We start from the raw sequence: 15,712 nt of genomic DNA on the forward strand, positions 1-15,712 counted from the left end.
GCACTCTATTGAGAACCAGTAAATTGAATGACTGGTGAAGATTAAGATGTTATTTGTGAAATACCCAGTACTGTGCCCGGTGTTCATGGACACTGAGTAGGTGTTAACTATTGTGCTTACATTGTACTTCTCCTGTTCTGAGTTCCATGTTAAAGTTTCATGAGTTTAAAAGAAGACATGACATTTTTATGTGGTGTGAGTAAGATTTCCGATAATAGAGTCTCTGTTTGACATCTCTTCCTGAGGTTTGAGTGACTCTCCTTGACCCAACCAGCTTAGTTCATTATCAGTCTCTCTCAAAAACTAAAGGTAGAGTTGTATTTCATGCATTCAGATAGTAAACCAAGAAAAATTGGAATTTGGAACTGTCTACATTGAAACTAAACAAGAACAGTAAGCATTGAATAGTTTTTAAATATAAAAATGCATTTGATTATTACAACAGAGTATGTTAGAGGATATGGTGGCGAGATGTGTGGTATTTATTAAAACTGATTCAAGAATTATGAGAGACATTTCTTGAAAGGGGATACGGAGCTATTAAGCTTTGCATTCATTACAAAGCCAGTATGTTAGATTTAGATGAGAAATGAATACTTAATACCTTTATAACTTGTTTTATGCAAATATGGAGAGCTAGAAGACTTTTGTTAAGGATTTTTATTCTGAATTTAAATAGTAATGCCTATTTAAAAAAAAAATCTAGATAAGTTCTACCTTTCTCACTTAAACATTTTCTAAGACGCTCATGATTTTTCTTCATCTTGAAGAATGTTTTAATTTCTAAGTTAGCTGTTCTGTTGGACAAGAAAGGTGCTGTACCTTTTTCTATTTGGGAAAAAAGCCATCTGCAGTCAATAGTAATGTTTTTAAGTACGTTTGTAAATATCACTGGATTTTCTTAACGATAGTTGTTTGGTCTTGCAGATTCAGCCTAGAGTGACGATGAGCAAATTGCCTCTCCAGGCGAACGTCTACCCCATGACTACGATGGCGTACATTCAGGACGCCGAGCGCCGCTTGACTCTGCTCTCGGCTCAGTCTTTGGGTGTTTCGAGTCTGAAGAGCGGTGTGTATTCTGTAGATGCTCTTTGCTCTCACTAGTCTCACTCTCTGTTAGTCGTGTGTTGGTTACCTTCCTCAGTCACAAGCTTTTTTCTTTTTAGAACCAGACTGTTAATTTTGAGCTTTGTGAGACTGACATAAAATAATAAATTTCCTCAATCTTCACATGAAAACAAACCCAAAAGTTCACAAAACTGATGATTTTTAAAGATAATATACTTTTCCCAGTAGCCCATTGTTTGCAAAATTCTGTCATTGTTGTGACTGAATGGATATGGAAATTCAGACTCTGACTAAACTAAATTTAGATAATTTGAAGTTTAGATATTAATAAATTAGCCAGGGTTGCCAAAGGGGAAAGTTGCAGTTCAAACTTAGGTCCTTTTCTGAGTCACGTCCTCCTAGGATGCTGCCGCCTGAAAGGAAAAAGGGAGCAGAGATGATATGGACATGGCGATAAAGAGGCGGCAGACACAACTGCATAGACGCCAGACGGACCGAGACGGGGGGAGGAGAGAGATGGCAGACGCTGGTTGTTGTCTGGGAAACTTTCTACTGGGAGACTTGTCCTTCATAATACCTGTGTTTAATTATTTACATGTCAGTTGCCCCTCTTTGCGTACATACTAAGAGTTGCTAAGACAAGTGTATTACGGAGCTGGGCAGGTAATAAGTGAGAGTAGTTGCCTGGCATAGTCATTTCATGCTGGGCATATGCATACATTCTGTGCGTCCTTACACAGAAAACTTGACTGTCCATCATTTTTCTTTGTGGCCTTCATTACACAAAATCCTGAGATCATGTCACCAAGACATGAATGCAGTTATAAAAATAGAAATGGCCTCACCTCGGGGATGCAGTAGGGAGTGCTGAGATTTGGGTGAGTTGCAGAGCACACCCCCGTGTACAGACCTTGTTACCATGGGGAACTGGCCCCGCGTTGTCACCATCTGCAGCTTTTCACAAAAAGCCCATCTGGAATTTTACAGGAAGTTGCCCATTCTGTAAATGTTGACATGATTTTTTAATAATCAGAATGTAAAACCTGTTGGTGTCAGATACGACTCCTGAGCTACCCATTTTTAAACCCTGCCTAAAATTCCCCAATTTGGGCTCCACGCTGGGGTCTCACAGGGTCGGACACGACTGAAGTGGCTTGCAGCATAGGGGACTGGGCCTTAGGCTTCAAGCAGTCATGCATCTAACAGTTGTCTCACTTCTCTGGTAAAGACCCTGCGATAGACGCCCAGGCACCCTCGAGTTTGCATAACTCCAGACATAAAAGCAACTTGAGTATAGGCGAGGAGCTTACTATGTGTCACATAGTGTGTGGGCTAATATTTGAAGTCAGGGAGAAGACTTAGAAAGGACCGAGAGGTTGATAGACTGCTTTGGATGTGAAGTGATAGAACTCGAGACAAGCATGGGGACAGTTAGCGCCAGGGCCTGAGGAGCACCTTCTAGACCGAGACAAGCATGGGGACAGTGAGCGCCAGGGCCTGAGGAGCACCTTCTAGACCGAGACAAGCATGGGGACAGTTAGCCCCAGGGCCTGAGGAGCACCTTCTAGACCGCTGTCTTACAAGTGTGGGGAAAGTGACAACAGGACTCTAACCCCCATGGTAACTGTACGTGCTGGCTACCCAGACTGCAAGGCAGGAGCCGCGTTTGGTCTACCTGTGTGAGCATAATAGTTACTAACACAGTCTGTAGATTTTCCTTTTACTCCAAGTGATGGCTCAGTACAATAGCAAATATTAATGGATGGGTAGGTGAATATATATATTTAAGTGTGTGTGTGTGTGTGTGTGTTACTTAGTCGTGTCCGACTCTTTGTGATCTCATGGACTGTAGCCCACCAGGCTCCTCTGCTCATTGAGTTGTCCAGGCAAGAACACTGGAGTGGATTGCCATTTCCTTCTCCAGTATATTTAAGGTAGTATAACTTTAATGGTTTTTTTGGTTTTTTGTATAATCTTAGACATATAAATATGTCTCTGGTGATTTTCTTTTAGTTTGTAATTTCATAACCTAACTATTAGGGTTATAGCCTAAACTAGAGGAGTTACTGAATTACTACATAGCAAATAGAGGAACCAAATATAACAACTTTTTGAGCTAAAGGAGAAAAGACCACTGGGAAATCACTAATACAGTATCAGAGAGGGAAGCATTTACACAGTGGGTGTCCCCAAATCCTCAGGCTTCAGAGAATCTCCACACGTCAAGTAACCTAAAATGTTACTTCAGATCCTTTTTAGATCTGTCCTTCTGTATTTTTCTTATTACTCCATGTGTGATATATATATTTCTTAATGAACCTCATAAACATTTTTCAATTCCAAATGCTGTTGCTAAAAATTTGGAGGCCTTTACTCTTTTGATCAGTATTTTTAAGTTTTACTTTCATTTTGATCATTTCTATCCCATTTAAATTTCTTATCAGATTGTACAAAATGCTGATGAAGACAAGAAGAAATACAATCCTGTTTTGTGAATTTATGCTAAATGCTCTGAGCTGTTGTCGAAAGGAACCCCGTGGCTTCCCCGACTGGAGGGGAAGCGTACGTCTAGACTGCTTTGTATTTGTGAGATTCTCAGTGAATAACCCTGGCCTGTTTGTTTCCTTGTTTGCTAGGTCAGATTGAAGTTATCATGGATCGAAGACTCATGCAAGATGATAATCGTGGCCTTGAGCAAGGTGTCCATGATAACAAGATTACAGCTAATTTATTTCGAATACTACTAGAAAAGAGAAGTGTCGTGAATATGGTAGGAAAGAAGCTCTCATGTTCCAATGTTGACTGTTCTTTGCCATCCAAAAATGTGACCTTATACTTTATTTTTTGCATTTTCCGATATTGAGATGTCTTTGTATTAGACTTAGCCTATATTCACAAGAAAGAGAACTTCAGTTATGTGTATCGTGTAAGATTCATATTTAGGCATTTTATTTTTTGTTTTGCTTATTATGTAGATATAAAATAATGTTAAGCAATCAGTTTGGATAAAATTTCCTGAAATTACTTTGGCAGAAGCAAGAGCTCAGTTTAGAGAACAGACCTTAGTCCTACACTCAGGAGATTAAGTTTGATCAGTAAAATGTATCTGAAGCTTCAGCGCACTCGTGCTGGTCTTAGGCGCGTCCACTGAAAGCGGGTTACTTGTCTGCTTTCTTGTTCAGTTTTCGTTTCTCAAAGCGAAAGTCCAGCGCTCTGTGCACAGAGTCTGGCAAAGACGCTGTTGGGCATGAACTCACCTGACAACATACTCCTTGAGAAGGCAGCACCAGTTCCCCCCAGAACCCCCGCAGACTGCAGGCCCCCACCTCAAGGGCCCCGGACGCGGCCCTCCTCCTGGCTCTGTTCTCTGCTCTCTGCGCCAACATCAGACCTCTCTGCTCTGTGCAGCCGGTGGCCTCCCGTCCGCCTTGCAGATGGAGCAGCTCTAGGGCTCCCGGTCCTGGACCCCGGGCGTCTGCTCCCCGCCTCCCGCTCCCTGTGCTGGCCTCCTCTCCTCCTCGGCCGGTCCTCCGGTCCTCCGCTGTCCTGGAGCCGACCCGTCGCCCTCCCCGGGACCCTTCGTTAGTCATCCTCCCGGCCCTGCCCCTACAGCCTTTCTGCTGGCTTGTAAGCACCATTTGTTTTCTTCTGTTAAACACAAACCCACACGCAGCTGACGCTCAGCCTCTCATCCGCGTCTCCCTGCTCCGCGCTGAGGCCGGGCTGCCGGCTGCGTTGGGGCCCTCTCCTCTCGTGCCGCTGTGCTCCAGGCGGGCTTCGGCTCTTCGGCTCCGGGGCCGCTCGCCCCAGCGGGTGTGGTCGGTCGTCATCTTACCTCCTCGCGCAGCAGCATGTGACACTGACCGTTGTCAGGTCCTGAAACACTGCCAAGCCAAGGCTCCCGTGGGCCCTGCGTACCTGGTTTTCCTCCGGCCTCTGGGACGGTTCTTTCTGTCTCTCCGATAGCTCTGTATTCAGCTTTAAATATTAGAGCCCTCGAGGCTCAGCCCCGGGCCTTCCCCTTTCCTCACTTTGTGTGTTATTCCTCCGCATCAGCTGGAACTGACAGATACAAACCCTCAGCTTCAGTTTCACCTCTCGCCTTGAGACTCACCCATCTGGTTGCTTCCTGGCATTTCTTTGTGCGTTTCTAAGGGCATCTCAAGCCTGACACACTCAGAACCACGGTCCTGATCACCCCCTTCCAAGTGCCCCCTCTCTGATAACCAGCACTGCTTTCCATGCAGCCCAGACCGCTGAGGGTCGTCCCTGGTGGACGTTCTCCCACACCTGCTCTCTTTGCACAGCAGTCTTCACCTTCACTTAGGCTGTATCGCTGCCTAAATATTTCAAATCTACAAACTTGATTGCTTTGACAACTCTAATTTTAACTAGCATCTTGTGTTTTCTGGAGGTAGGCTATGCGCACCCACCCTGCCGTCTTCTTTCTGCTCTGCTCTGAACCCAGTGAGCAGCAGCTTTGTTTTTGAAGCCGAGTCTGTCCCACCGTGCCCTGCTTCCCGGCTCTACCTTCGCGTTGCTCCCGACCGTGGCTCGCGGAGCCCCGTGCTCGCGGCCCTGCCTGTCCAGCCTTCTCTACTGATGCGTGTTCTCCCTGTTCCCGCAGGCCTCAGCGCTTCCTGTGCGCCCGGCCTTCCCCGCACCTTTGCACACGCCTTTCAGTCTCTACCCAGCGATTCTTCGTAATCAGGTGTTCAGATCTGAGTCTCCTTCAGCAGCTTCTTCGGTTTGACCAGATTCGAACCGCCCTCAGAATCATGCACGTTTCCTGTGTGTGTGGTTGTGTGGTCATTGTCCTTCTCCTCCTGTGGGCTTAAGAGTCGCATCTCCGTCTGCTTCTAGGATGGTTCCTGGCACAGCAGACACCCAGTGTGTGTTGCATGCACGAGCACACAAGAGCTGCAGTGCCTGAGCTGGGAGAGCATGCTGCCCCGCTGTCCTTACCGCAGTCACTGCTCGCTGCCGGTCACCCTGTGAGCACTCCGTCCCCCCTGGATTCCAGGGACGTGTCTGCTTCGTCTGCATGTGCCCCCGCCCGGCCTCCTGGCCTGCGGTCGGCATTTTATAAATAAAATACTGGTTGGTTTAGTGAAATGGCAGCAGCTAATTAAGGCAAACAATTCTCTCCGTATTTAGAATCTTTTAGGAAAAAGGTTTTAATATTCACTTTACATGTCAATATTTATACCAGTTCTTGGGACTCATGGTTTAAATCAATTAGTGACAAGATAGCTTAGTTTTAGGACTAAAACGGCATACGAAAATCATTGTCTGGGTGCTGGTGGCTACTATCTTTTGCTTCTCCTGAAATGTTTCTGGCTCTGATGATTTTTCTCTCCACAGATACTAATTTACAAAACTTCTGTTAACTATAGCAATAAGAATTTTTTTATGTCAGATCTATAAAGCTGTCACTTAGAAGTTAAATAATTTGTTTATTCTCATTCAAAACTCTTTGCATAGTGATTGATTTCAGTTTGATGCAAAGTTTTTATAATCCTGTCTTGGTTAAATTCGTCTTTTGCTCAACTATAGATTCTTGGGCTTAAGTCAATAGTTTCTTTTAAATAAAAAATGAACCAGAGAAGAGAAGATACATTTTAATTTCTAGTGAAATTAATTAAAATGACATTTGATTAAGAAATGTTACAAATCACGTAACTTAAATTTTCTAGAAAGTGTTTTTATTTTCAACCAGACTAATGACTAAAATGTCGATGGTAGAAATTGACATGGGGAGACATTCCCTGGAAAGGAAGGCTTTTTAGTGGGAAGCTTTGAACCTGCTGGATCCTCATGGTGATAATCCTGGATGACTAAATGGAAGCATTGTGTTCTCAAGGCCTTTGCAGAGGCAGTGAGAACAAGATTGGAATGACATATATCACTGGGAGAGGTGTACATGCCCAGCGGAGGACTGCCACTGTGTGAGGTCTTTGACAGTAATGACGCCCAAGGCTCAGCAGAAGAACAAAATAGAAATTATCTCATTAGCGTTGACTTTTTAGGATTTATTTCTTTGACCCCTACTTCCTACCCTTCCTGCTGGCAACTAGAATAATAGTAAAGGGGACAGTGAACTAGAAATCATTGCACTGGAGGGACTCATGTGTTACAGTTGGGTCATTTTGCTTCTGGATACCAGTTCTTTACATAAAAGGAGAGGAATTTTGGAGCTATCAGGTGACAATCACAAGTGCTGACTGGGCTCCAGGAAATGATAGCAAGAAGGAGATTGGTCAGGTTTAAGGGAGATGCTTACGTTAGGTGACCAGAGGGGCTGCTGAACATGAGGATGGCTGCCTGGCCCACATCAGAGCCGCAGTGCAGCCCCAGATGGCCATTTCTACTCGAGGTTGGGGGCCCAGTGGGACTTCATTTCCCAGTGCTTAGGGTAAAAAAAAAAAGTAATCTGTTTGGATAAGTTTTCATTACTGTAGTCATTTTGATGATTTTAAATATGAAATCTCCTGGGTTGTTTTTTTTTTTTCTCTTGAGAGGACTGAGAAACAAACACTGTTTTAATGCCATGTGGAGCTGCCGGAACACGTCTAGTAGGGCCAGTCACTCAGTTGTGTCCAGCTCTTTGCAGCCCCGTGGACTGCAGCACACCAGGCCTCCCTGTCCACCTCCCAGAGTCCACCCAAACCCCTGTCCGTCGAGTCGGTGATGCCATCCAGCCATCTCATCCTCTGTCGTCCCCTTCTCCTCCTGCCTTCGATCTTTCCCAGCATCAGGGTCTTTTCCAGTGAGTCCGTGCTTCGCATCAGGTGGCCAAACTGTTGTAGCTTCAGTTTAAGCATCAGTTCATCCATTGAGTATTCAGGACTGATTTCCTTTCAGATTGATTGGTTTGATCTCTTTGCAGTCCATGGAACTCTCAAGAGTCTTCTCCAACACCACAGTTTACAAGCATCAAATCTTTGGCGCTCAGCCTTCTTTATCGTCCAACTGTCACATTCATACATGACTACTGGAAAAACCATAGCTTTGACTAGATGGACCTTGTCAGGAAAGTAGTATCTCTGCTTTTTAATATGCTGTCTAGGTTTTAATATGCTAACCTAGACAAATAGATTTTCTTCCAAGGAGCAAGTGTCTTTTAATTTCATGGCTGCAGTCACCATCTGCAGTGATGTTGGAGCCCAAGAAAATAAACTCTGTCACTATTTCCATTGTTTCCCCATCTGTCTGTCATGAAGTGATGGGACTGGATGCCATGATCTTAGTCTTAAGCCAACTTTTTCACTCTCCTCTTTCACCTTCATCAAGAGGCTCTTTAGATCTTCTTCACTTTCTGCCATAAGGGTAGTGTCATCTGCATATCTGAGGTTATTGATATTTCTCCCAGCAATCTTGACTCCAGCTTGTGCTTCATCCAGCCCAGTGTTTTGAATGATGTACTCTGCATATAAGTTAAATAAGCAAGGTGACAATATATAGCCTTGACATACTCCTTTTCCTATTTGGAACCAGTCTGTTGTTCCATGTGCAGTTCTAACTATTGCTTCCTGACCTGCATACAGATTTCTCAAGAGGTAGGTCAGGTGGTCTGGTATTCCCATCTCTTGAAGAATTTTCCACAGTTTATTGTGATCCACACAGTCAAAGGCTTTGGCATAGGCAATAAAGCAGAAGTAGATGTTTTCCTGGAACTCTTTTGCTTTTTCCATGATCCAGCAGATGTTGGCAATTTGATCTCTGGTTCCTCTGCCTTTTCTAAAACCAGCTTGAACATCAGGAACTTCACAGTTCACATACTGTTGAAGCCGGACTTGGAGAATTTTGAGCATTACTTTACTAGTGTGTGAGATGAGTGCAATTGTGTGGTAGTTTGAGCATTCTTTGGCATTGCCTTTCTTTGGGATTGGAATGAAAACTGACCTTTTCCAGTCCTGTGGCCACTGCTGAGTTTTCCAAATTTGCTGGCATATTGAGTGCAGCACTTTCACAGCATCATCTTTTAGGATTTGAAATAGCTCAACTGAAATTCCATCACCTCCACTAGCTTTGTTTGTAGTGATGCTTCCTAAGGCCCACTTGACTTTGGACTCCAGGATGTCTGGCTCTAGGAGAGTGATCACACCATCGTGATTATCTGGGTCATGAAGATCTTTTTTGTCTAGTTCTTCTGTGTATTCTTGCCACCTCTTCTTAATATCTTCTGCTTCTTTTAGGTCCATACCATTTCTGTCCTTTATCGAGCCTATCTTTGCATGAAATGTTGCCTTGGTATTTCTAATTTTCTTGAAGAGATCTCTCATCTTTCCCATTGTATTGTTTTTCTCTATTTCTTTGATCACTGAGGAAGGCTTTCTTATCTCCTTGCTATTCTTTGCAACTCTGCGTTCAGATCTTTCCTTTTCTCCTTTGCTTTTCACTTCTCTTGTTTTCACAGCTATTTGTAAGGCCTCCTCAGACAACCATTTTGCCTTTGCATTTCTTTTTCTTGGGGATGGTCTTGATCACTGCCTCCTGTACAATGTCATGGACCTCCGTCCGTAGTTCTTCAGGCACTCTGTCTATCAGATCTGATCCCTTGAATCTGTCACTTCTGCTGTTTAATTGTAAGGGATTTTATATAGGTAATATCTGAATGGTCTAAAGTTTTCCCTATTTTCTTCAATTTAAGTCAGAATTTGGCAAGAAGGAGTTCATGATGTGAGCCACAGTCAGCTCCTGGTGTTGTTTTTGCTGATTGTATAGAGTTTCTCCATCTTCGACTGCAAAGAATATAACCAGTGTGATTTTGGTGTTGACCATCTGGTGATGTCTATGTGTAGAGTCATCTCTTGTGTTGTTGGGAGAGGGTGTTTTCTATGTCTAATAGGGTAACTTGGCCCATATATTGCTAGGCTTCAGGTCTACACTAAATCTTACCACTCTGTATATTTTCATTCTTTCTCTCTCCTTCTCCCTGTTTGTCTTTTTACCCCATTCTTTCTCCTACAGTAATTTTCTCTCATTCATTAATATTGCATTGGTTGTTAATATAATAGTTAATAAATTAATTATCAACATTTATCTGGTTCTCATTATGTCAGGTCATTCTGAAAAAACAAGGGTGACTAAAAAGAATGATCTCTTTCTTAATAATTTGGCAGGTTTTTATGTAGATGAAATGGAAAGCTTTGATGTTTAGGCAGTGGATAACTCAAGTGGGCTTAATGAGGGACACCAAGGAGCCTGGCAAGAAGTTCTGACTCATGAAATAAGGGCTTAAACCCAGTGGAGAAGATCTCAACTTAATGTGGTTTGCATCAGAATGTGCTAGAAATTCTCTTTAATCTCAGGTAGGCTGCGGAGAGAAAGCCAGACCTAGACAGTCTGAAACCTCCCAACCTACAAGAAACCAAATAATGTTTGTAGTAGTAGTGTACCATTTCTTGTAACACTGGTTTATAGGTTACACAAACATGTAAAAAATTCCTATACAAATATATTTTATAAATTTTGAGTCTATCATCAAGGTTATGGTTCAAAGATTACCTGTCTAGGAGGTTAATCAAAGTAGCGATAGCTTCACAGTTAAATATATTGTTGAGCCCTTATTGCTATAAAGCTGTTAAGAAGGTGTGTGAATCTGGTGCTGTACCCGAGTCTTTGTCTCACCCTGCCTGGCCCGCGTCCAGAGTGTTTGTGTTCTTGGAGCTCTTCTGGCACTGAGCCACAACTCTTACATAAACTTCTCTCCCTTCTTGCTTAGGAGAACATAAATAGCACAGGTCTTGAATGCCCAAAGTACTTACATTCACGACAGTGTATTATTTGGCAAGACTTTTCCTTAACGTGCTTCTGAGTCTGCATCTTTTTTTTTTTTTTTTTTATCCTAAACTAGTTAAACGGTAAGGCTTATACTTTTAATTCCAGAGTGAGTGCTGTTTGCTCTGAAAGGTCGGGAGGGTGCTGCGGTGGCTGTTCCTGTATCATACAGGCCAGCAGAGCAGAGTGGGCCTGACTGCGACAGCACATGGGGGCTTTTAACTTGACTTTCCCAGGCCCCTCTCCTTAGAATTCCTATTCAGTAGATTTTGGTTCAGGTCCAAGGATCTAGGTTTCATAAAAGTTTCCCAAGCCACTCTGATGTCTGGTCAATCTGGTCAGGAGAACTGATTTGGGTTTGAAGGAGTACTAGATTTGCACATTATTACTTCTAAGGTACAGATAATCTATCAGTTAGTATCCAACCATCTCACTGAAGTGTCCAAGGATTCCTCCAAGAGCATAGAATAAAGCCAGAGAGCTTTTTCTGAACGTGTCTTGACCTAGAAGGGATTTAATGCCTCTGAATCTGATAAAGCAGGTGTTTTCCTTTCTGTAAGAAGCTTTTATCTTTTATTACTCAAAAGTGGTTTTGTCAGCAGTCCTGACCTAGATTATGAAGTCCTTTGATCTTTGAGTCCATTTAAAGCTTCTTATTGAAAATGTTCCCTCTCTTTTCATGTTACTCTACAAGCTGCGTTAAATTTCAATGTTGTTGAAGAATATTATTTTATATACTTTATTTAATCTTTCCTTAAAAAAGAATGTGGGCTGGATAAATTTTCTAACTTAATATTTTTTACCTAATGTTTTTTGTCAGTGTCTTAATATTGCAGTGTCCCTCTGTTGCCTTAATTTTTTTTTCTCTATTCATAGTCTGAATTGTAATGACATCTACAGTTTGCTGCTGGCAAGATGTTCACCACTCTTTGCTAACACCCTCTGTTCAGTGCTAATCTGACATTCTGAATTTTAAGCTCTCTATCTTCTATAAATCTTGTCTTTTCACACAGATAAGTTGTCAAACCTTTTATTTGAGCCATCTATTAAAAAATATGCAAAATCAGAAGATATCAGTGAAATAGTCATTTCCAAACATACGATGCAAAATGGAAATATCCCCAAGTGTTGTTGGTGATCACAAGGCCTTTCTACGTAAATTACGTTTTTTCTTAGTGCTTTTCTGGGTCTGCTTTTACACCTTGGACATTTTTGGTTAAGATTCTACTTAGTCACTGATTTAATTAATTGTGTATGTCATCTACCATATGTGTATTCCGCAGTCCTGGTAGATTTACTTAATGTTTGAACGTGCTGAAATGCTTATCTGTAACCACACACCATAGCAAAGACTAAAGTATTTTAAAACTATGCTGAATAATTGTATACCATGTAAATGTGTGATAACTATTCTGTAACAGATGTAGTAGCTCCAGCTTTTGGAATAAGGTAAAGCAAAACATCTGGCAATGATTTTACCAAATTTAAAGAAAATAGATGATACAGATATGCTACCTGTGTTATTTTAAAGCCTTATTTGTTTTGATTTTTTTAAAAAAATCTTATCATTGGGTAGAACATAACTTTATATATTTTATATATAGAATATGTATATAAAAATTTTCATATAAATTCTATATATAGAACTTATAGAACATTATTTTGGATTGGTACATAACTTCACAGTCTAGTCAAATGTATAAATGAAACCATGAGAATATGATAGATAAAACCTGAGGGAAAAGAGACAACATTTGATGATGTACAAGATATGTGAACATCCTAATCTGTCCACTTTAAGAGTTTTGTGGTAGGCTGAGAAAGAATCTTCATATAAACTAATTCCTTGTCCTCGAATGTTTGTGGAAATGTTCTCGAGACTTCTAGTTTTAAAGCAGTGCAGAGGAGAGGTTTCTACACATGGAAGTTAATGTTAAGTGGGCACTGTTTTCTTCTTTTGCTTAGAACTGAACTTGGTAATCTGCTGTGCATTGTCTAAACTTATTTATAAAATATAGTGAAACCAAAGTATTGATATATTTTTATATTTCTTTCCTGTCTGAACCCTGCCTGCTGATTCAATTAATACTATGAGAATTGCAGATATCTAACTGTTACACATTCTTGTTTTCTCTTGACAGGAAGAAGACCAGAAGGCAGTCAGTTACCCTTCCCTCCTTAGCCACATAACGTCTTCTTTCCTGAATCACCCTGTCTTCCCAATGACAGAAAAGGTCCCCGTGCCCACCCTTCAGCTGCTGGGTGAATTCTCTCCCTTGATGGCACCCTTGCCCTGTGACATTCACCTGGTTAATCTGAGGACAGTGCAGTCGAAGGTATATCCCCAAGTATATCTATGAAAACTGACTTTTTGTATTATACGTGGCATAAGGGGGTGGGAATAAGAAAACTGTGAGTTTTACTCTGCTTCAGGAAGTGATTAAGCGCACTTCACCTTTAGGCAGCATCATTATACCTTTCGTCTGACTGTTGCTGTATAGTTTAGAGAATGTCCTTAGACTTATTTTATTCTCATAAAAGTCCTGTGTGGTGAGCAGATCGGGAAGAATCAGCTTCTATTTACAGATAAAGAAGCTGAAGCTGGCCTGAGGTCACGTAACGAGTAGGTGGAAGAACAAGGAGAGCGAGGCCTGAAGATCGGCTCTGCTGCTGTTTGCCGTTTGTTTCTGCCTATTAGCCAGTGTTCTCAGGAGTTAGACAGAAAGCACAGTGTTTAATTATTTCTGTACCAGAGGCTTTGTACATTTGTATCTGTTCTCCTAAAAATATAAAAAATCCTAAAATACTCCTAAAACTTAGCATTGAGAAACCAGCTATGTAGGAGAGGTATAAAGATATGTTAGAGGAGGTAGCAAGGGAAGATTTTGTTAGGTATGGAATGTTAACTCAGATTGCTTGGGTTTACCTCTGTGCCTAATTTTAAAGTCAGATTGCATTTGTGGGGGAAAAAAAGATGAGAGGTTTGGCATTTTTATGTTTTGTAGAGCTGTTTTGATATTGTGGATTGACATACACTTAGCTGGAAATAGTAAGTGGTTATGGATTCTGTGACAAATATAAAAAAATTACCTGCATGTGAAAAGAAGAGAGTGTTCATGTTCAAAGACAGCATAAGAGGGAAAAAATGTTTAGCTTAAGAATAAAAAACTGAAGCATATCAAATAAAGGAAGGATCAGTATATACAAATTTGGACACTTAGTGCTTTAAAACTGGATGTCCACAATAGGGAACTTACGTCTGAGTGTGTACGAGAATACATGTGACGAGTGATGACGAATACAAGTGGATGTTAGAGGCCTGTGCGTGTACCCCCGTGTCACGGGTGCACAGAAGATCGCACGAGGGAACTGCTATGTGCCAGTCACCACTACAAGCACTAAGGGGCGCAGCCCTGAACCAAGCAGACAAGAGCCCTGCCTTTCTGAGGCTTAGATTCTAGTACGAGGGGAAAACTGAGCATCAGAACTCAGAGAACACACGCTAGATGGTAATAAGCGTTGTTCTGAAGGGGGAAAAGGAGGGAAGAGCACCTTCAGGAGGTGGTTGGAATAGGACAGTTGGAGAAGGCACTGCAGAAAAGGTGATATGGGAGTGAAAATCTGAAGGAAGTCAGGGAATAGGAGACTTCGCAGATTTCTGGGGGTTGAGTCGTCGGGAAGAGTTACAAGCACACGGAAGGCCTGAAGGCAGGAGGTGCCGGTCAGAAAGGAGGAGCCGGAGCCGTGAGATTCCTTGCTGTGTCCCCACTCTGAGAGCAGAATCTGCACCCAGTAGGCACTGTGTAAACCTTTGTTGAACGAGTGCATCTTGAGAGCACTCTCTAGGATTTTGCTGTGGTCTTTGCGGGTCTACTCTGACTCTGGGAAAGAACACACTCGAGACGGGCAGCCTCGCTGAGGTGACCTGTCATTGACTCCTGGCTCGAGAGAAAGATAGGAGAGAGTGGAGACGCCAGCCTCTGAGCCCCCGGCTGCGCCCTCTGGGCGGGGATGGTGGAGGCACTAGCAAGCGGAAGGCGCCCAGGGCTCTCGGGTCCATGGTGGCCGCTGTTCCTCAGCCTCCCTTCTCTGGGAGTCTCTCCTGTGACGGCGTTCTGGGAGCAGCCCAGCTGATTCTGGGAGGCTTGTCCCTCTGCAGGTGGAGGTGGGGTGTAGAGTGCAGGGTTTTTCCTCCAGGTGTCGCTTGTTTTCCAGATTACCTCTTTGTCGTGGTGACCTGTTTCTTTCATTCTTCCTGCTGTTGGCTGTCTTCCTGGGATATAGAGCTAATCAGTTTTGTGGTTAAAAATTCCATTGCCAGGACTTGGCCCGTGGTCCAGTGGTTCAGGCTCTGCACTCCCAGTGCGGGGGGCCCGGCTTCAGGCCCTAGTCAGAGCACTGTATCCTGCATGCTGCACCTAAGAGCCTGCACGTGGCAACCAAGACCCCCCAGGCCACAGCCAGCACCGTGCAGCCAAAATAAACCCCACTGCCCACCAGGTTGGGCTTCCCTGGTGGCTCAGACAGGAAAGAAGCTGCCTACAATGTGGGAGACCTGGGTTCGATCCCTGGGTTGGGAAAATCCCCTGGAGAAGGGAATGGCTGCCTACTCCAGTATTTTGGCCTGGAGAATCCCATGAACAGAAGAGCCTGGAGGACCACAGCCCATGGGGTCGCAAAGAGTCAGACACAACTGAGCAACTGATACTTCACTTTCCCCAGCTGGTTCATAGCCGTGGACCCTGCAGGCTGGCCCCTACTGGCTGCGGTCACGTGACGTCCCGTTGCCCCTCTCACCTCTGGGCAGACAGACCGCCTGCACCCCCGCTGCATGCCCACTGCGTGCCCACAGACTGCGCTG

The 15,712-nt window shown here is 43.2% G+C and overlaps 1 protein-coding gene across 2 annotated transcripts in view; it reads left to right on the forward strand.

Moving 5' to 3' along the window:
• Nucleotides 1-15,712, forward strand: part of MAN2A1 (mannosidase alpha class 2A member 1) — a 210,749-nt gene that overhangs the window by 180,780 nt on the left and 14,257 nt on the right. For both annotated transcript variants that reach the window (NM_001205886.3, XM_059888188.1), the window contains exons 18-20: nucleotides 928-1,069; nucleotides 3,705-3,838; nucleotides 12,993-13,187. In NM_001205886.3, coding sequence (NP_001192815.2) covers nucleotides 928-1,069; nucleotides 3,705-3,838; nucleotides 12,993-13,187 — 471 coding nt within the window. The remainder of the gene's footprint in view (nucleotides 1-927; nucleotides 1,070-3,704; nucleotides 3,839-12,992; nucleotides 13,188-15,712) is intronic.

Source organism: Bos taurus, chromosome 7 (genome assembly GCF_002263795.3).
Source record: "Bos taurus isolate L1 Dominette 01449 registration number 42190680 breed Hereford chromosome 7, ARS-UCD2.0, whole genome shotgun sequence".
In the NCBI taxonomy this organism is placed as follows: domain Eukaryota; kingdom Metazoa; phylum Chordata; class Mammalia; order Artiodactyla; family Bovidae; genus Bos; species Bos taurus.